The sequence below is a fragment of the Anabrus simplex genome, chromosome 3 (genome assembly GCF_040414725.1).
Source record: "Anabrus simplex isolate iqAnaSimp1 chromosome 3, ASM4041472v1, whole genome shotgun sequence".
In the NCBI taxonomy this organism is placed as follows: Eukaryota; Metazoa; Arthropoda; class Insecta; order Orthoptera; family Tettigoniidae; genus Anabrus; species Anabrus simplex.
The window spans coordinates 382,640,412-382,662,303 of record NC_090267.1 but is presented as its reverse complement, the minus strand read 5'-3'; the positions used below and the strand labels follow the sequence as shown (position 1 = coordinate 382,662,303).

The 21,892-nt window shown below is 38.9% G+C and overlaps 1 protein-coding gene across 2 annotated transcripts in view; it reads left to right on the top strand.

The window, feature by feature from the left end:
• The window catches only part of LOC136867358 (uncharacterized), a 178,134-nt gene extending 160,248 nt beyond the window's left edge, over window positions 1-17,886 (top strand). Inside the window, exon 12 of one of the 2 annotated variants that reach the window (XM_067144528.2) lies at window positions 17,020-17,886. In XM_067144528.2, coding sequence (XP_067000629.2) covers window positions 17,020-17,145 — 126 coding nt within the window. In that variant the 3' untranslated portion in view covers window positions 17,146-17,886. The remainder of the gene's footprint in view (window positions 1-17,019) is intronic. The other variant, XM_067144529.2, reaches the window with a different exon arrangement.
• Window positions 17,887-21,892: the final 4,006 nt, after the last annotated feature.

The window sequence follows — 21,892 nt, the reverse complement described above, 5'->3', positions numbered from 1 at the left end:
AAAGATTATGAGAACTGGCCTCAACAATAAGATAAGCAGTGATAGACTGAACATAAGAGGGCTCAGAGAGCAGACAAGCAAAACCCTACTCAAATACATAGGCATGGGCATGCAAGCCCAATATTACTGTGTAGTAGAACATGTAATCATCACAAGATTGCCTATCCAGAAGGGAATTTTAGTGTTTGCATCCAGTTCTTCTTCTTCTTCTTCTTCTTCTGCTTATTATTATTATTATTATTATTATTATTATTATTATTATTATTTTCTTCATGGGACTTCTAAATATTAGTTCCTAATTAGCATCGACCTCTAAGATCTTTTGCTATCATGTTTTTCCTTCATTCCCACCTAGATATACCTGCTTCCTTCACAAAGCTGCAGGATGTTCTTATTGGGTCTTCTTGGATTTTTTCTCTCTGATTCTACCCCACACCTCACATTCGAAAATTATGTGTTTGGCTGATTCCTCTGCTTCATTGCATTTTCTGCATATATTGTCTCATTACTCCAATTCTATGTAGGTGGTTTTTTTTTTTTTCTTCTCCTTTCTTTCTCTTCAGATGGCAGTGTCCTATCAACAGTCCTACTACCCATCTTATATTTTCTCTGCTGAGTTTCAACAGTTCTTTAGTATGCTTCTTGTTTGGTCCTTTTATCAGTTCCTTTGCAAGCCTGCATCCTGGAGTATTTTTCCAGTTCTCCATTTGTTTCTTTTGTACCCATTTTCCTATGTAGTGTCGGGCTTGTCCATAGGAAATCCTGCATACAGGTTGTGGGCCTACAAAATGTGTTTCTGCCCCTTTCCTGGCCAGTTTATCTACCTTTTCATTTCCTTCTATACCTGCATGCCCTGGTACCCATATTATTTTGACAATGTTGTACTTTGAGAGCTTCAGGAGAAGTGAATGGCAATACCCGACAATTCTGGATATTATCCTGACTGCTTCTAGTGCCTTAATGGGTGCTTGGCTGTCCGTAAAAATAAAAATGTTCTTATTCCTATAGTTCATTTTCCGATTTTCTTCAAGACATGTTGTGGTAGCTATCACTTCTGCTTGAAAGACTGTAGTGTGTTTGCCCAGGCTCATCTGGATTGATCTCTCAGGTCTTCCCCCGTTGATCACTCCTCCTGTGCCATCCCCAGTCTTTGAGCCATCAGTCCACCACACTATATCTTCTTTTTCAGTATTCCATTTGTTGATATCCCAGTCTTATTTTTTTTTTTTATCTCACACAGTTTTTCAAAGTTGTACTTTAATATCATATGATCAGAAGGCATGTGTAGAACTTCCTCTGTTATTACTCTGTTAATTTTACAGTGTCCTAGATTGGGTCTTTGTGCATTCCAGCACTCTGATTGTGCCAGTCTATATGAACTCATTCTAGCCTGTCCTTTTGTGAAATTGCATTATGATGAGAGGTCTAGTAAAGTATTCAACGACTGAGCTTGATAGCTGCAGTCGCTTAAGTGCAGCCAGTATCCAGTATTCGGGAGATAGTAGGTTCGAACCCCACTGTCGGCAGCCCTGAAGATGGTTTTCCGTGGTTTCCCATTTTCACACCAGGCAAATGCTGGGGCTGTACCTTAATTAAGGCCACGGCCGCTTCCTTCCCAGTCCTTGCCCTTTCCTGTCCCATCGTCACCATAAGACATATCTGTGTCGGTGCGACGTAAAGCAAATAGCAGAAAAAAAAAAAAAAAAGTATTCAACGCTTCTGTTGGCGTAGTTCTCATAGCCCCAGTTATGGCTATGCATGCCATTCTTTGTGGGCTATCCAATCTACTACTGACTTTTCCTTGGCTTACTTTCTGCCACCAGATGATTGCAGCATAAGCCATCAACGGTCTAATTCATTGTATATATCCACATTACCATTGATGGTCTAAGGCCCCATGTCTTCTCAACGGCTCTTTTACATGCATACAGCAAGTTCTTGGCCCAGGTTATGTTCCTTTCTATATGTGGATTCCAGGTTAGATTTTTATCTAACACTACACCTAGGTGCAGTGCCTGTTCCTCCATATATATATCTTGCCCAAAGAGCTTCATTGATCTCTTTCCCTTTAATTTCCTCCTTCTTGTAAAAGGGACCAGAGTTATCTTGTTTGGGTTGACTTATAGTTGTTCTTCCCGACACCAGTTTTCCACAAGGTTAAGTGATCTTTGCATGAGGTCCTGGATAACACTCATCACCTTATGTCGTATCACAATCACTAGGTCATCTTCATCTCCTTGTGTATAAAAACCTTGTTTGTTGAGCATAGCTATGATTTTGTTCACCACGAGGTTCCACAGCAGAGGAGAAAGAACTCCTTCCTGAGCACAGCCTCGGATGGCCCTAACAGTCTGCGTTTTTTCAAACAGGGTTACTTTTTTCTTCCTTCTGTCTAACATGGATTTAATCCATTTGACGATGGTTTTACTCACCTTGCTCTTTTCCAATGCTTTGATCATAGTCATAGGTTGTATTGCTGAAGGCTCCTTCTATATCTAGAAATGCTGCCAGTGCAATTTCTTTATATTCTAGGCTTTCCTCTAGTTTACAAACCAATTGGTGGAGTGCTACTTCAGTGGATCTGCCAGGTCTATAGGCAAACTGATTTTCATGTAACGTTGAGTTCAGTTTCTTCAAACAGGGTTACTTTTGTCTTCCTTCCATCTAACATGGATTTAATCCATTTGACGACGGTTTTACTCACCTCATAGGTTGTATTGCTGATATATTTATCCAGAATTTTCTCCATTGCTTTCAGCATGAAGAAGGTTAAACATAATGGTCTGTATGCTTTGGCTTGGGCATAATTTGCCCTTCCAGGCTTAGGTATGAATACTGCTTTAGCTTCAGACCATGATTTCAGCACATACCCTAAAGCTAGACTACTTCTGAAAAGGTCCGTCAGGGCATTGACGAGTATCTCCCGTCGATTTTACATGGTTATGTTTTATTATTCTGTTGGCACAGTTCCAGTCTGCTCTTTGAGCTCCAGTCTCTTTTCCAACAGTTTCTTCTTCTGTCATGTCCTCAGCCTCAGGAAAGTGACACACCATTAGTATCTCCAGTGTGTCCCTCCCCGCCTGCGTAAATGACCCATTTGGTTTCTCCAGTGTCCCCACTCGATTCATATGGGTTGCTTTCAGAACCTTCTGGAGCCTTGCTGTTTCAGTGTGTTATTCCACTTTCTCACAGAACAGTCTCCAAGATTTTCTTTTTGCTTTCCGTTTCTCTAGGTTATACTCAGTGAGTCTCCTATGATATACGTCCCTCATACCATTTCTACATGATATTCTATACAGCATCCTAACCTCCTTTTTCATTTTGGCTAGTTTGTTGTTCTACCACTTTACTTTTTTGGTGTTTTTCTTTTCTTTGAGAGGACAGTTTTCATGGAATGAGTCTATAATGGCCTCTTCTATTAGTTCCACTGCCTCATCCAATTCTTTCTGTACTCTCACGTTAGTTGGAATTTTTTGTACAGCCTTCCCTAGAACTTCTCTTTATCTGTCCCAGTTAGTTCTTTTTGGGTCTCTGTACATCTCAATCCCACATAGTCTTGCATCTATTGCAAATTGGATGTGCGGGTGGTCTGCCAATGATGGTTCCTCCCGCACCTTCCAGTCTTTAATGAAGTTTGCAATATGCGTAGTGCTTAGTGTAATGTCTATTACCTCCCTACGATTTTTATTTATAAATGTAGACTTGTTTCCTAGGTTTAGTATCGTCAACTCAGTTCTAGTAATAAACTCTAGTAAAGACTCGCCTCTTGCATTGCAGTTCGTGCTGCCCCATGCCGTGTGGTGTGAATTTGTTTCTGCTCTAAGGACAAGGTGTTTGCCTATCCTCTTTGCGTTGCAAATTAGGTTCTCAACTTCTTCTGATGGGGGCGGATTAGTTGAGTCATATTGGAGGTATGCGGAGCCTATGGTTCGTTTATCCCCTGATGACTTGAAACTTGATCTGCCCAAGTCCGAGCTTAGCCTTAAGGCTTCTCTTTTTGAGCTCTTCAACATCTCTTTCACCAAGGGCTAAAACAACTGTCCTCCCTGTCTTATTGATTGAAGTAGCATTCAGCACTCTCCACACTGGTGTTAGAAGTTTGGTATCGTCCTGATTGATTCTGACAGCAGTCTGCTCTACTGGAGCTTCTGTTGCCATTTCTTGTTTTGAGTCAGCGACAGCCTGTCCAATTGGGACTTCTGTCTCCATTTTTTCATCTTGGGCTTGCTTCCGTGGCTTCCCTTGATGTCTTCACACTGTTACTTTGAAAACAAAAACAAAAAAGAGGAATGTGACAGTCAATAAAAGAAATCAAAATTGGGTATATCCACCCGAGAAGACGAGATAATCTCCTTATACATAAATGGCAACAAGAAAATTTCCTCAAAAGGTAAATGTAAATTCATAAAAGACCAAATATGACAAGAAGCAATGTATTCAAAAGTTATTGGAGGTCCCATAAATACAAGTAATGTTATGATATTCTATGGGGTCACAATAGCCCAATTAAACAAAACAAAGCCCAAACTAAGTTGCGACCAGTAAGAAGGAAAGCTAAATTCCAAAAATGCACAAGGAAGTTAAATTTAAAAACCGAGCAACAGCAAATTACAGTAAAAGGTGAAAAGGATCCCGAGGTAAACACACTCAAACACCCCCATGACATTAGAGCAGGGCCTCTCAAACGCCCAAAATCTCACGCGTGCAGATCAAGGTGCAAGAGCTCCGTGCACTGTGCATCGGTGCCGCTCGCCATGGCCCGGATCAACGCTTCGTCTCTGGGCTACTCGGCTAAGCTCGGCTATACTCGGCTCAACTCAGCCCGGATTTGGTGCGCCACGGCGCAAGTGGGACAGAGGGAGACAGGCGGAGCGAGCGAGACAGGCGTGAGGAAAGATAAAGTAAGCGCTATTGCTCCAAATCGAGGAGTGGGGGGTCTGCACTCTGGTCAACCAAGCCAAGCCGTCCTTTGCACCGTGCACAGTGCATGCACCACGCGCATGCACCCTGAGAGGCCCTGCATTAGAGTAATGCCAAAGGTAGAGAACTTAAGTTAGCCCTGCATAGTTATACAAAGAAAAGTAAAAGTTTCACAAATATTTTCCCTATTATTGGCTTTAAATTTTACCTCTGCCCTACATAACTAAACAATAAAACTGAATGCCTGAACCTAAAACTTAACATAGTAAGTTTGTATTTTACATTAAAATCATCTCCCTCGTTCAGGAGGGGGAAGACTTGAGGTTGCTTTTTAAACAGTCATTTCAGTATTTCCCACCTCCTTCACCCACCATGCATGGAGCAATCCCCCTGTCTGTCACAACAGTCACACTTCGAAGTCCACGAGGAAAATCACTCGTGGTGAATGATACATGGCACTGTATAACTGGCTTTCTAGGTAATGATCAGGCGCAGTAAGTAGCACCCTAACTTTTTTGAAGTGTTGCCAACTCAAGGCATAAAATTTCTCTTAAATGGTTAGTTCAGGTGAATACTACACTATAGGTCATTCCATGTTAAGAAAACAGTATTACATTATCTTTACTGCCAACCATAGTACATACACCATCGGTATAAGGTAATAATAAATTGACGAACTACTCAACTCCGTTAAATCTACTCAACTCAGCTAAATCTATAACTAATTTTCTACTAAATCTACTATTTAGCATCTCAAACATGAGCTAGCCATCTCCACATGCAAGACGCTACCTCTACAACTAACTAAACTAACAACAATAAATCTATGCTACTTCTATTCTACATCTGACTGGTCGTGGCATCACCCCCTGATGAGGAACTAAGCCATCCTACCACTTGGATGCCACTATCAGCCATGTCTTGTGAGGCCGGAAACCGCATCCTCACAGACCCTTCTGCTGCCAATGTTATTTCCTCACCGTTCTTTATGTAACAGGCCACATGTGAGCGGATATCCAGTTCTACTCGCGGCCTGTCGCAACTCTCTTCTCTTGCCAAGACGGGTACCAATTACTTGGCTTGTATTTCCCTATTACCTTGACAGCGTACTTCCTCTCACCTGCTCTTTCTATCCGTGCAGACGTCACATCCTTGGGATAGGTCAGGCCTATCCCTACCTCTCTCATCTTGTTTCATGCACTCCACCATCCCGCTTATGCAGCATCTCGCCCTGGGCGGATAGCCAGCCCCATGAGCAAGACGCTACCTCTACACCTAACTAAATTAACTACTTAGCCACACTCCTTCTTTTTTCCTATTTACCTATTCCACATAGATTTATCCTACACACATCAAACAGTCCATCCTTCAAATCTCATTCTCTGTTCCTCTCATCACTATATTCTACATAGACTTACACTACATACATACAAACAGTTCATCATTCAAATCTCATACTCTGATCGCTCTTTCTTTTCATAGTTCTTCCCACACTGTCTCTCTCTTCGTTTTCACACTATTGCCTTTATCATATTACTACTCTTACAAACTTTTATTTTTACATTTCACATCAGTTCTATAATTTTTCATAACTCAATCAATTATACCAATCTCTTTCACCTTTCATCTCCTTTATCTCCTTCTTTTATTCACTCAAAATCTTTATAAATCTTGCTCTAACCACGTTTAAAAATTTTGAAATATTTGTTCCTCTCTCCCACTCTCTACACAACCATGATGTCATCTTATAAACTTGATCTAACTTCCTCTTTATTAAGCAATTTCCTTTCCACCTCATCCAAAGCTTTGCAGTGATTGACTTTATGTAAATCCGATCACCCCTCCCCACACAATACACACCTATCCTTATCATTTCCTACCCCCCCCCCCCCCGTCCCATTTTTTCGGTACACCTAACTACCACCAGTACAAGCCTCTCTTTGCTCTTCTCCCCTCAAAATCTGTTTTTTAGTTACTTGTGTCAATTAGTTCAGCACTGATAGAGAGCCTCTATTCCTGCATTCTATTATTAGACACTGCCTCTCTATATCTAATATTCTCCCCTTTATCTTTTTCCAAATCCATTCTTTCCTTCCCCCCACCAGCTTAGTTTTTGCAACCTTTTCTTACACTTATTCACCCAGTATCCTTCATTCTCCATTCTTTTCTGAAATCTATAAGCTTCCTGTATTAATTCCCTTCCCCTCCCGTCCCTTCCTCCAATCTTATCCAATACTTTATCACCCTCTTTACCATTTCTACCTCCATAGACTCTTTGCAAACTAATCTAGCCCCCGCATTTGCCGTGCAGTTTGGTAGTCCCATCATAATCTTACTGAATTTCGCCACTGCTTGGTTTAATTCTATCTTATCCTCTTCCAATCCCCATACTTCCACCCCGAATAACATTTTACTCTTGACCAGTGATTGAAACACCATTTTTTGCATTTTATATCTGGGAATTTATTTTCTAACATCCATACTGCTGCAAGCGCTCCTCTTTCCTTTAATTTGGCCCTCCTACACTGTTCTTTCCACAACCCTCTATTACTTATTGTTACACCTATATTTTTTTTCTACTGATATAATTTACCGTGATTTACCGTCCAAACTTCCTTTTCCTACATACCATTATTTGTGTCTTTCTCACGTTTACTCTGAGACCATCTCCTGGTAGAATCTACTACCTCATCTAATCCTCTTTGCAAACTCCTTGCCGTCAGTGCTAGGATCAATAAATCGTCTGCGAATAGCAAACCCGGAACTTCTTCAAATCAAATCAAATCAAAATCTCTTTATTTGCAAATGAGGTGTCTACCTCGGTGGCAAATGGTACACTAAAATACATTATTGTCAAGCATTAATTTTAAATTAACAGGAGATGAAGAAAATTTTCCTAGAATACAATATTATACAATTTACGCTAATAATTTTTTTCTATTAAACACACACATCATCCTTAATAAATTTATATTGTTTACAAAATTCTACTTATAATATCTTACAAACATAGTCAACTCATATACAGTACGGTATGTGAAATTACTTCTAATAATACTATACAACTGGTATAAGATTAAAATTAACACTGAATTTATTTACATATTTATATTTTACCCATTTTGGAACCTAAGTAGCATAACGACCTGCTGCGTCTTAACCAGAGCCCCTTTTGCCACCACTTTTCAGAGTTCCTGAAGGGGCTTCACAGCTACCGTAGCGGTCCCAGGGCCCTCGAAGACCCCACTGTACTTCACCCCTACAGGCAGTCCCCTACTTGGGCTGTCCAAACTCCTTAGACCAGGGGATGGAATTAATTTAATCACACACATTTATTATTTACAATATCGTGCACTGGTCGAATGCCCTCTAACATTTAATTTATTATCTCTGTTGTTGTTTATTCTCTTCTTGAATATCTGTACAGATTTTGGAAAAGGATCAAACACTACTCCTGGTAAACTGTTCCACTCCTTCACGCCCTTCCCAATGAAAGAAAATTTACCCCAATCGCTTCTGCTAAAATTCCTTCTAATTTTGTACTTGTGGTCAGTTCTACCAATATAATTATTTTCCAACCGAAGCCTCTCACGGATATCTCCCCATGCTTCTTCTCCTGTATAGGCTCTATATAATCCTATAAGTCTAGTTTTCTCCCTTCTCTTACTTAAAGTTTCCCACCCAAGTTCCTTTAACATTTCTGATACACTACTCTTTCTCCTGAAATCCCCTGTTACAAACCTTGCTGCTTTCCTCTGCACACCATCTAGTTCTTTTATTAGGTATTCTTGGTGAGGATCCCAAACACTGTTTGCATATTCCAATAATGGACGAACCATACTTAAGTAACTTTTCTCTTTTAATTCTTTGTTGCATTCTTTAAGTAGTCTCATTATGACATGTAACGATCTGTATGCTTTCCCAACAATGTCATCAACATGACCCTTCCAGTGCAAATTACTTTCAAATCTCACACCTAAGTATTTGCACTTGCCATCTTTTGGGATAACTACCTCATCCAAAGTATATTCAAATTCAGTTTTAAAACTCCTGTTTGTAAATGTTGTAACAGTTGATTTGCCTCCATTAATCTTCATATTATTTTCTTCAACCCATTCTTGGATACTGTCAAGGTCCCTTTGTAATTCTGAACAATCCTCAATGTTATTTATTTCCCTATAAACAATTATGTCATCTGCATACAATCTTATCTTCGATGTTATATTGTTCCCTAAATCATTTGCGTATATTAAGAAAAGTAATGGACCGATTATACTACCCTGCGCAATTCCCTTCCAGACTTTCTCTTCCTGGGATATATTATTTCCAACTTTGACTTTCTGAACCCTTGAATTTAGAAATGTTCTTATCCAACGTATAACCCTTACATCCAATCCTATTCCCTCCAATTTCTTTAATAATATTTCATGTTCCACTCTATCAAAGGCTTTGGAAAGATCTATGGCTATGCAATCTAACTGGCCTCCTGAATCTAACTGATCTGATATGTTCTGCTGAAATCCCACCAGTTGTGCCTCGCAAGAAAATTTCTTTCTAAATCCATACTGGCTCCTCATGAACCAATTTTTATCATCACATATCCCTCTGATGTACTTTGCTATTAAACTCTCCAGTATTTTACAAACTATACTGGTCAGGCTGATTGGTCTGTAGTTCTCTGGTTTCCTTTTATCACCCTTTCCTTTATAAATTGGTATTATTATAGATTCTTTCCATTCCTTTGGTATCACACTATTATTTATGACATAGTCAAAGAGAAATTTTAAATAAGGCACTATATACCACCCCATTGTCTTTAATACCTCCCCAGTAATTTGATCACTTCCTGCTGCTTTTCCTTGTTGAAGCAGTTGGATTTCTCTGAAAATATCTTCATTTGTGAATGAGAAGCTTCTTGTTTCCCTCTGCGTCTCTCCCTCTCTATCTTCTGTTATGGTTTCCAAGTCCTGACAATCTTCTACTGAATCTTGGAATTCCCTACTAAAGAGGTTTGCTTTCTCAGTATCTGTTAAATAGTGTTCACCCCCTTCTCCCACCATTGTAGGAATTTGGATTCCTTTTCCTTTTTGATTCCTAATATATGAATACAGCTTTTTCCATTTCCCTTTGTGGTCATTACCCTCTTGAAGAATGCCATTCATATAATTCTCTTTTGCTTCCTTTTTCACTCTATTCAGTTCCCTCATTAGCTGTTTTCTACCTTCTCTACTCTCCCTACCTTCTTTGATTTTCCTGTTTACTATTCTACATTTTCTTTTTAATTTTCTTATTTCCCTTGTGTAATAAACAGGGTCTGAGGTCATTTTACCCTTCTTAACAGGTACAAATCTCTTCTCTCCTTCCCAAATGATTCCTTTGAATTTAGCCCAAAGTGTATCCACATTACTCCCTTCACTTATCCAACAACTGAATTGTGATTTAAGGTAAGTCCCAAATTCATCAACTTTAGTTTTTCTGTACAATTTCTTGTCTTGTGTGACCCTCTTATTAAGCCTTATTCCCTATCCATGGACATTGCCATCTCTCTCCTCCATGACTCTCTAATATATTATTTATAAATAATATAAATGATATCGGGGATAGCTTACATCCTTGTTTCACACCTATCTTCGACTCAATACAATTACTCAACCCTCCTCCCTGTAATTTGATCATCACAAATACCTTCTCATAAATTATTTCAATTGCCCCTCTCATTTTCTTCGATAACCCTATCTCCCTTAATCTCGTAAATAGCGCCTCCCTGATGACTGTGTCAAAAGCTTTTTCCAAATCTACCGCCGCTACGTATAATTTACGCCCTGCTATCTTCACATATTTCGTAAACAATGTATCCAGTATCCACACATTATCGACCTGGATTCGTTTTGAAACTCTGATATCCTCCCATACTGCTCCGCCCAATTCTTTATCCTATTAGCCAAGATCCCTGTTTACACCTTAGACAAGGTGTCTAGCAGTGTTATCCCTCTATAATTATTCAGATCGCTTTTAACCCCTCTATTTTTATAAATTGGGCATAATACCCGCTTTCTCCATTCACTCGGATATTGAGCCTTTTCCAATGACCTGTTAAAGAATTTTACCATCCCTCTCAACATTGCTTCATTGGCTCCTACTTCCCTCCACACGCTGTTAGTAATGCCATTCACCCCGCCCCCTCCTCTTCCCCCCCCCCCCCCCCCCCCCGCTGCCTTAGGTCTTGCATTATTTAATACCCTAATTACTTCCTACCCTATAATCTCCTCATCTAATATCTGATTTCCTACTTCTAATTCTCTTCCTATATATGTCTTCCCTATTTCTCCATACCAGTTATCATCTCCTCTTAAAGGCCTCTTAAAATATTCCACCCAATCTTCCTCCCTTATGCTTTTCCCCTTCTCTATTTGTTTCGCTTACCTTATCTTATTTATAGACTCCCAGATCTTCTTTATTCTATTTTCCCTACAGCATCCATGTATTCTTTCTGCTTCCGCCTCCTTCCACCCTGTTTTAGAAAACAGTATTGCTCTTATGACAACAAGGTTGTCATATCGAATGCTCTGCTCAACAGTATGACTAGAAAACGGTGCCACAAACATTTGTGAAACTCTTTATTCAATTTCATGATATAAGTAGGAAGAAACTAAGCTGCTATTTTTTTTTTTTTTAGAAACTCAACGGTACTGGGAGTTTGGATCATTTTGGTTTTCACAGCTTATCAAGAAAACGGTGGCACAAAAAATGTGTGAAACTCTGTATTTAATTTCAAGAAAAAATGGGAAGAAACTAAGCTTCAAATTTTAAAAAAAATGAAATATAGGGTACAAGAGGTTTAGAGGGGCCTATTTAGGTTTTTGCAGCAACAAGGGTCCTCTCAGAAAAGTCTGTAGCTTCAGTAGTTTCTTGGTATCACCCAGCTGAGACTTTTATCTGCATTCTTTTAAGAAAGATAATTAAGCAAAGTTTGATTTTATTTCTTTCTAAGAACCTGTCCTTGCTTATTTTTATGAACAGCCTCAGCTGCAATGCAGATAAATTACTGTATTAATATTAAAGAAAGAAATCACACACATTCTCTTCAACAGTGATAAGCTGCCGGCGATTCACCGAGTAACAGATTACGTGTTACACGTACCAGAGCAACTCTGAAGGAAAATGAAGGAAGGCAACAAAGCGATGGCTGTTCCCGCCATTATGCTTCCTCCCTGTAAATGTATATATGGAATATAAAATATGAAGTAGTTATTTTAATAACTCATGGGCAAGAAATGCCTCATCCTTTTTTCTTTCTTTCATAATACAATACAAAGTACATTATAATATATCTTAATCACAAGGAATTATGGGTGTCTAAGAGGGAGTGTGTTCACTCCTTGTAGGTCCATAAGAGTAATACTGTTTTCTTATCATGGAATGATCTATAGGTGGCACAGAAACAAGGTGCAAGAGGTGTTGCATAAGTTTGGGGGAGGCCAAATTGCATGTTACAGAAACAACTACAAACACATGTGTTACATTGCCTTCATTTTATACTGTACATCTAGAGGTAGGAATATATAACTAGCTGGCTAGGTCATTATCAGACACACTAAGCAGCACCGTAACTTTTTCGAGTGTTGCCAACTCTCAGGGCATACAAGGGAAATGAGGAGTGAGATAGTTTCCCGTTGCTTTCCTCAGTATAATAATAATAATAATAATAATAATAATAATAATAATAATAATAATTAAAGACAGAAACATTCATGGACAACAGGTTTTGAACCTGTGTCCATAAAAATGTGATTCCTGCACCTCCACATGAGCTGCCATAGGGCACTGGTATTGCCATTTCATAATAGGTACTTGAGTCAACATCATTTTCAATAATCATGAATATCATTAAACCATCTCTTGATGTCCTCAATTATACATCCCTTTAAACTACTAGAAGTGTCCTTTCATATCTCCAAAATGCAAGTAAATTGACACTATACAGAGCATGGTGCCTCCTTGTTAGCATAAATACACCTTTGTTGTATTCTTTTCTACTCTGCACTCCATATATTGTTACTATAACAAGTAATGTTTGTACTTCGTGCAAGGCTTAATTGGGACTGGGCGTAGCTGTTGCCCCATCTATAAAAACGAGGCAGATGCTAATCAGAGAACATCTAGCTCATCTCAGGTTATGTTTTGACTCTAATTGTTACGCACGAAGTAAATGTATAGGATGATGTAACGTAGGTTAATAAATTTAAGTTATAGGCTACATAAAGTTTTTTATATAATTTGTCATCGAATAACAAAAGGTTATGGGCCCAGAGTACTCTGAATAAAGTACAGAGGCAGCAATGTGCATGTTGCTGGATACTGTATTAGACAATCGATTCTGGGAGGAAGCAGTTTTAACTGCAACATATCTACAAAACTGTGTAACCAGTCGTGTGATAGAGAAAATTCTTCAGAATTGTTTACTGGACAGAAACTGGATTTGAGTCATATCAGGGTGTTTGGATCAAAGGTGTTCTCTTGGATACCAAAACAGAAATGCCAGAAATGGAATGACAAAGCAGAAAAGGCCTTCTTGTCGGCTACGATGGAAATAGCAAAGGTTATAGGATCCTGAATCCGAAGACAGATTAGATTTGGATCAGTAGAACAGTCCAAATAATAGAAAAAGAAGTCAAGGAGGGAGAACCTCAGAAGATTTCAAAAGAAGAAGGGGTAGCGGGCAAAAATGAAAATGAATCAGAATGACATTCGTACAGTCGAAATAGTAGATTATGAGATGACCAACACAGAAAATGATCAAGAACCTAGTGAAGCTGATCAAGCTCACGTAAATACAGAAGAAGACGAAGACAAATTGCCAGAAAGAAGGACTTCACAAAGCAAAAACAAAGGTATACCAGCCAAGAGATTGACATACAGGGTCGAAACAAGCTGCATTAGAGAACTAGCATCTTGGAATGAGATGCTGAAATTCGGCAGAAGAAGAAATGAGATCTCTCGAGAAACACCAGGTATGGAAATTATGTGATCTTCCGCAAGCAAAAAGAACGATAACGTGCAAGTGTGTCTTCAAGGCAAATTTGACAATAAAGGTCAGGTTCATACTTGAAAGGCTAGGTTAGCCGCTCGAGGTTTCTTTTAATGTTTTGGGGAAGGCTACAACTACACATATGCACCTGTAGTAAAAATATGAAACCATCAGGGCGTTACTTGTTGTCGCAGTCAAGAAGAAATTATACGTACCACAGCTCAATGTGAAAAGCGCCTATTTAAACAGCAAGCTGGACGAAGAAATATACATGGAGCGCCCTGAAGGTTTTGTGAAACCCAGAAATGAAGCAAATGTCAGCTATATAAGAGCCTCTGTGGTCTAAAACAGGCAGCAAGAACCTGGAGCAAAAGGGCAGCCGAGATACTGGCTAGTTTGAACTTTAAACACGGGGACACTGATCGGTGTCTGTATACCCACAAAGATGATGGAACTATCACACATATACTGCTATGCGTTGATGGCATGTTAGTAGCAGGCGTAACCCCAGAGTTAACAGCTGAAATAAGCAGAATAATTGGAAGTCATTTTGACATAAAAGATATGGAAGGTGTGAAAGCACTATCTTGGAATAGAAGTGGAATGTAAATAGGATGAGTCATTCCTCCTCATCCAGAAATAAAAAAATAGCTAGAATACTTGAAGAATAAGGTATGCTTGAACCAAAACCAGTAGCAACTCCTATTGAAACTGGATTTTTGGTAGAAGATATAGAAAGCAGCTTGAAGCTGAAAAGTAATTTGCAATATAGGTGAGTTTTGGAATCGCTATTATATCTAGCGGCAGTGTCTAGGCCAGACTTTGCAACAGCAGTTGAAATTTTATGCAGGAATGTGGAAAACCTGACTGAAAGGGACTGGAAAGCAGTTAAGCATGTACTGCGTTACTTAGCATGGATGATTGATAAAAGCTTACCTTTACCCTCAAATGGGGAATTATCGCTTATCTGTTTTTTGGATGCAGATTGGGTTGGAGACAGGAAGAACTGAAAATCTACTAGTGGTTATGCATTTCTGTTGGGAAATGGAATCGCAGCATGGTCAAGTCGCAAACAGACTTCCGTGGCAATGTCATCGACAGAAGCTGAATATGTGGCAGCCTTGCTTGCAAGCAAAGAACTGTTGTGGTTGTGACAGTTATTGAAGGATATGGATGTTCTTCCTGAGGGACCAACTACTCTATTCGAGGAGAATCGAGGTTGCATTCATCTTACAGATTTCAGATTGAATTGGTTCATGTACTAAACACGCAGATGTATGTCATCAGCTACGTGATTTAAAAGAAAAAGCAATAATTGAAGTTGTTTACTGGCAGATCTTTTAACCAACCCTTTAACGAAGGAACATTTCCTCAATCTTAGTATAAGGTTAGGGTTGCAGCGAGACAAACGCGCTGAAGCAAGAAGGGGTGATGGAATATTAAATAGAGCATTCAGCTTGTTTGTATTTGATGCAAGGGTTAATTGGGACCAGGCGTATCTGTTGCGCCGTCTGTAAGAACGAGGTAGATGCTAACCAAAGAACATCTAGCTCTTCTCAGGTTATTTTAACACAGCAACATCGCGCAGCAGGGCTTCTGTTTGCCCGTACCCACGTCAACTGGCAAGTTCGCCAATGGAGACCTGTGTTGTTCACAGACGAGTCCAGATTTCCCTGGTCGTCAACGTGTGTGGAGATGCCGTGGTGAGCAGTACATGCCAAATGTTGTCCAGGGAGGCGACCGATTCGGACAAGGTTCTGTGATGGTGTGGGGTGGCATCGGTATTGATGGACGTACGGATCTTCTTGTTGTCCATGGTAATCTTACCGCTGCAGGGTACATTGAGCAGATACTGCTACAGCATGTGTTGGTTGCTGCATACGGTGTTGGCCCTGAATTCGTACTCGTGCACGACAATGCCAGGGCTCATGTAGCATGCATCACCAGAGCTGTCTTGTGAGAACTGAACATTCAAGAGATGGAATGGCCAGCGGTGAGTCCCGACCTTAATCCCATTGAGCATGTGTGGGATAGGCTTGACAAAAGTGTTCGGGGGGATCCTGTTCCACCACAGACTCTCCAAGACCTCGAACAGGCTCTCATTGAAGAATGGGACCTGATACCGCAACGTGACCTCCGTCGACTTATACGGAGTATGCCACGTTGATGCCAAGCTGTAATGAATGCTCATGGAGGACATACACCATACTGAAGTTCTCCAACTGTGATAAAAATCCACCCTGAAGGACTGTTATCACTTTGTTTTCGCCCCTGTTTGGACATTTCCTTTTGTGTTCTGAAAATGAACGCGAATCCTTCAATGTTCTTTTGTATGCTTCAATGGTAAAGAACAAAGGTTTAGTTGGTAATATACCTGGGTGTGTGGTATTTTTTTGTGAAGCATGGCATACGTTCAAAAACATGTTCCCCTAATTTTTTTGAACTGTGTATATATACAGTAAAATCACTTATCCAGGCTCAGGATATCAGACTGTTACTGAGGTCACCAACAAAGAGCTTAACAATGATCAAATCATTACGTCTGTTTGGGATGCATCTACAATATCAAGAATATCTAATTTCAGACAAAAGAACATTACAGATTTAAGTAAATTCATTTCTATAAAGTAATTTTTATACAATGCTGAATATTTTAACAAGCATAGTGTAATGAGAATGACCCGTAGGCGTACAGAGTTGTATGCCTTTTTTCATGTTCATTTCGTTGAATATACAAAAAAATATTTTTTAAATATGTAAATCTACTGTAATTTTATTCACAGCTTCACGCGTGAAATTCAGTTGGAACCATATCAGTTTATCATCTTGCAGAAATGTCATATTTCTTCATATTTATGAATCTGTACATATGAAACAGATAAATATAACAGCAACAGTCAACATTAAACATAAATGACATAGACAATATAGTAATATTAGCACTTGTCAAACTCGTTGCAGATTGATGTTACGATACGATAAAATTATTACAAATTAAAGAACACTTGAAATGTATATATCTTAATAATGTGAAAGATTACATAACTAAACTTTTTTCTTCTTTCCACTAGGGGAAGCCACATAATAAACTAAGCAGTCATTGTCTGGGTGACATTTCTACTTCAGCATTTGATGCTTCTAAAAGCAGCCAAGTCTCATCAAAGGATGGCCGTTCAAGTAAACCCCCCTGGAAGTGACAATTACTGTTTATGGATATTTTTATGTTGGATAGTATGTATTGTATTTGTTATGTAAAAAGCTGTGCCTTATTGTGGGATAATAGAGGAAAATGGTCAACACTTCTTTTGTGATTCTGGCATTTAGATTGGATTATATCTTGTAAGTTATTTATCCATTTGCTTCATTATTATTGAATTAGTATAGTAGAGAAATATTCACCAATCATATTTTTTAACCTAAGAAGCTAGTCTTTCAGATAAAGAAGATAGGAAAAGTTTATTTTTCCCTTTGTATTTCTCTGTAGTGATTAATTATATTATTTCCCAACAATAGCTGCCAGTTTGTTCTTCCATCTTATACTTACGCTAAAGATGTTAATGGTAAACTGTCCTGGTTTCTTGATAGTCATCTTTCTTGAATGCTTAAATTCTATAAATACAGTGGATCTCAGGGAGGTGCTTAAATTTTATTTTTTTGTAATCATTACAATGGAATATTCAGTTTGAAGAATCATATCCGTATGATTCAGATTCCATATAGAACCTCTGGTGCTGTTATTGTTGATGTTATTTCTATGATTTCTGTGACATAAAACATTTGTAAAAATCCAACAATATTTAGATTATAGTAACAGATTGCTTGTAATTATTCAGATGTTGTCATAAATGACTATTAGGTTGTTGCATTATCTGTTATGAATGTGAAACTGTATGTATATTACTCTAAACTATTTAAATGAACATTATTTCAATATTTCATGTTATGTTTTAATCTGACTGTTAAATTGAGATGATTTAAATGAAGGCTATCTAAATGTCGTGAATTTACTATTTCAGCAGCCTATTAAAGAGATCTAGTTTGCTCGGGCTGTACCTTAATTAAGGCCATGTCCATACAACATACGTTTTTCTTCTACGTGTGAGGAATGTGTCGTAGAAGTTCAGTTTTACCTTATTGTTACACCCTGTATACTAACACACTAGAAACTACACATTTTTCATGCATACACAGCTCAACATTCCATCTGCAGCAAATTTGATGCACATAGCCTATGAATACAGTAGTTCACAAAACCATAATTTTCCTAAATCTGCACAGACCTCAACATCCGTCGAAATACCTCCAACAATACCTTCTCCACTCTCTTCAGTCCAAAGTGAAGGATTTTTGGAAGAACATGGCAACTAATTTGCTAGTTGTAACTTTAAGTAAACATATGCATTTTGAAGTAAATTCTATAAATTATGTACCTGCAGCCTATATACCCTATTTTCTTGCATAATTAATGCCCTTGCATAATTTGCGCATCCCAATATTTTTGGATCCAAAGTGGAGAAAAAGAAATGTTCGCGTATTTGACGCACACACTTCTTCAAACATACATCATGCAGCTTCGGATGTGTTTCGAAATAAATATGTCAACTACTCAAGTACCAGCCTTCCTATTAAGAAATAGGGCATTGCAAATACTGGGCAATGTGCTGTTGTCAGTCGATAGGAAATACCACTGCACTAATTCAGTGAGAGAATCAGCGCAGAGGTGACTAGTGATGCTCTATTCCAGCCTGGTACAAACATATTTTACAAGTGTTTCGGGTACGGGACGTGCGTTTTCTGTGATCTCAAAATTGTTTGTTAGTCCACATTGAACAAGAATTCGATGAATACTGCATCGTATAAACTCACGATGATCAGTTACGCTGAAACATACAGGCATAGGGCAGCGGGCCGCAAGTATTCAGTGTCCAAATGCAACTTGCAGTAAGCAACAGAGAAGCACACTTCAAGTGACCAATAAGTCTTGCAAAGCATTTCATGGACCAAAAGGTGGCAAGTTTACGAAAGTAGGAGGATCTGCTTAAACATATGATCTCATTGCACAATGTTGGATATGCCATTTCTCACAAAATGCTGTATTTTAAAGGATGAGAAATAGCTGCTGCATATGGAATCAGTGTCTGGGATTTGAAGGTTAGCCACGGCTGGATGATTAATTTTCTGAGGAGAGAGGGAGTTTCTCTTCGACGAAGAACAGTATTATGCCAAACAATGGCTAATGATTTCAACCAAAAAGTTATTGATTTTCATCACTTTGTGACTGAGAAGTGTAAGGTAAAGGAATATTTTATCTCCCAAATAGGAACTGCAGGTCAGACGCCTGTCAATTTCCATATGCCACAAAGTCAAACAATCGATAAGAAAGAGACATCAAGTGTTATCGTACGCACTAACGGAAGCGAAGAATAACGAACAGCTGATGGCAGATAGCTTCCACCTTATGTTGTTCTAAAACGAAAAACAATGCCCAAAGTAAAATTTCCACATTTATATCCAAGAAAAAAGGGTGGATAGACATGTCACTTGTACAAGATTGGATATGAACAGTTTGGGGAAATCTAGCAGGGTCCCTTCTTCGATGCCCAGCCCTTCTCGTGTTAGACAGTTTTGTTTTGATTTTTCCCCTTGCCGGTATGTCATTATGTACTTGCATGAATTGTACTTTTATTAGTTCAGGTTTATTTCACTTCAGGTCGTATTGTCAGCTCGTAACGGGAAGAATATTTTCCATTGTCGGTATTTCAAACCCATGTGTCAAACTTACCTGATGTACCTTATTTGACTTTTCAGAAAAAATCTCACACCGGAATTTTACGCCAAATGACGATAACCGCAAATGAATTGTGCCAGTTGTGTTTATATTTTATTTAATGTATCTTTTAAATGTAAATGAATTGTAAATAATTTTTAAATATCTGAATTCTATGAATAATTTACGCATCCAAATTTTTCGCCTGTATTTTTCATCAAAGTGCATTAATTACGCGAGAAAATATGGTATGTTGTTTCCGTTTTTCAGTAATAGCTTGCCCCATTTGAAATCCTATTCTCTGTCTAGATATCTTAAAGAGGTACTGTAAACAGGTAAAGGGATCACCTGAAACATAAAAGAGCAAAGTAACTTCAATCTTTGTCACAGATATAACTTTTCTGAATGTAGTGACATCCTTTGCAACTCTTGGCCCAGTTATATGAAGCAGGTACAGTACTTAAAACCCATAGAAGACATTCTAATGAAATGTTTGTATAGACCACTGATTTCCTGATTTTTCAAAATATCCAGCAAGTTCCATGTACCACTTACACTTCTTCCTGTATACAGATCCTCTTGCCACCACTGTTTCTGATAACTTTTCTTCTTCTGCAAATACCATCTGAGATTGAGATTGAATATGGAGCACTTGTAAACCAAGCATTTAGTGTGAGCATTTGCTGTGCTGGCATCAATATGCCAGTTAGGAAGTCAGGGAAAGGGGCCTAGAGGATTAATTGTACTGACCACGCATCATCTCGTAATCGTCTGCCGCCGTAGCGTAATGGTTAGCCCTCTTAACTGCCAACCTCGGGACCCCGGCTTCCGATTCCTGGTACTGCCAGACATGTAAGATTGGCAGCAGGGCTGGTATGTGTTTAAATAGGAACATGCAGCTCACCTCCATTATGGGTGTTCCTTAAAAGAGCTGCACCACCTCGGGATGAGGACACGAATTAACTCATAATCCTCAGGCCTGTAGGCTAAGCAGCGGTCACTCGGTAGGTCAAGACTCATCAGGGCTGTACTGCCATTGGGTTTGTGTGTTGTTTTTGACATCAATTTGAAATGTAACATTTGCTCACTGTGAGCATTACATTACAATGCTTGGCTCCAATTGGTTTTTAAGTGTCAGCGGCTCATAAAAAAAAACCCTGGTGATCTGACTGTGCCCTCTAATTTTTGTACGTGGATTTTACAACCTGTGTGTGATGGAATCGTGGATCACATACTTCTTTAAACGATTGATGAAGCTTTGTTTCATCTTAGCAGATGCATGAACTCTTGGAATTCATGGTGTTATAACAACAAAATATGCATGTAATTCATTAAGCCCCATTACATGTCCGAAAATTTGGTGTTTAAGGCACAGTTAGTAGTCCGATATATTTTTGTGAACATTTTCAACAACTGTTATGAAGTACAAGAAAGACAAAACCTGTGGTATCATAGAGTTTCAGTTAAATATATTATTAGGGGCCAATGACCTAGATTTTAGGCCCCTGCCTCGTGCACTATCAGTCAAACAGAACCGTCTCCAGCCTGTGAATTCCCTGGTTTGCTTTACTGTATATTGAAGAAATGTTAACTAATGAATATTATTCAAATACAGTGAAATCTCATTGGTGCATTCCTCATTAACGCGTTTTCCTCCATAGCATGTCGTAACTTCCAAGTCCTGATTCTTATCGTATTAAATTTATATAAAAATATTTCGCTTATCAAGTCACAAATTTTTGCTATTGCTGTATAGTATGATCACATTTTTCCTAACCCTAAAAATGTTATGAGAAATGAATGTGATCTTCAACTCGGGTAAGAGCCCTCGCCACAGATGCAAGATAACAGGAAAACGCCTTGAATTCCTGAACTTCACAGGATAAGTTGCACCTTCGGGGAGCAAGCCATTAGCCTCAGGAATTTTCAGTTTTGCTTACTGGTTAGCAGCTCCGCTGAATTGCCGCTTAGCCGACCATTACATTCCCGAGGTTCACCAAGGAGAGAACATCCTTGCTGATGGTTAAGCTCATGGGTTCGTTGCCTTCTTCTTCTTCCTTGACCTCTCGTTGCTAATCCCTGGAATGCACATGTACTGTATTATTCAGTCGCTCAAATGGTCCACCCAGAGCAGGTTTTGAATTTAAATACAACTGTTCATGCTGTTCCGGGCTTCT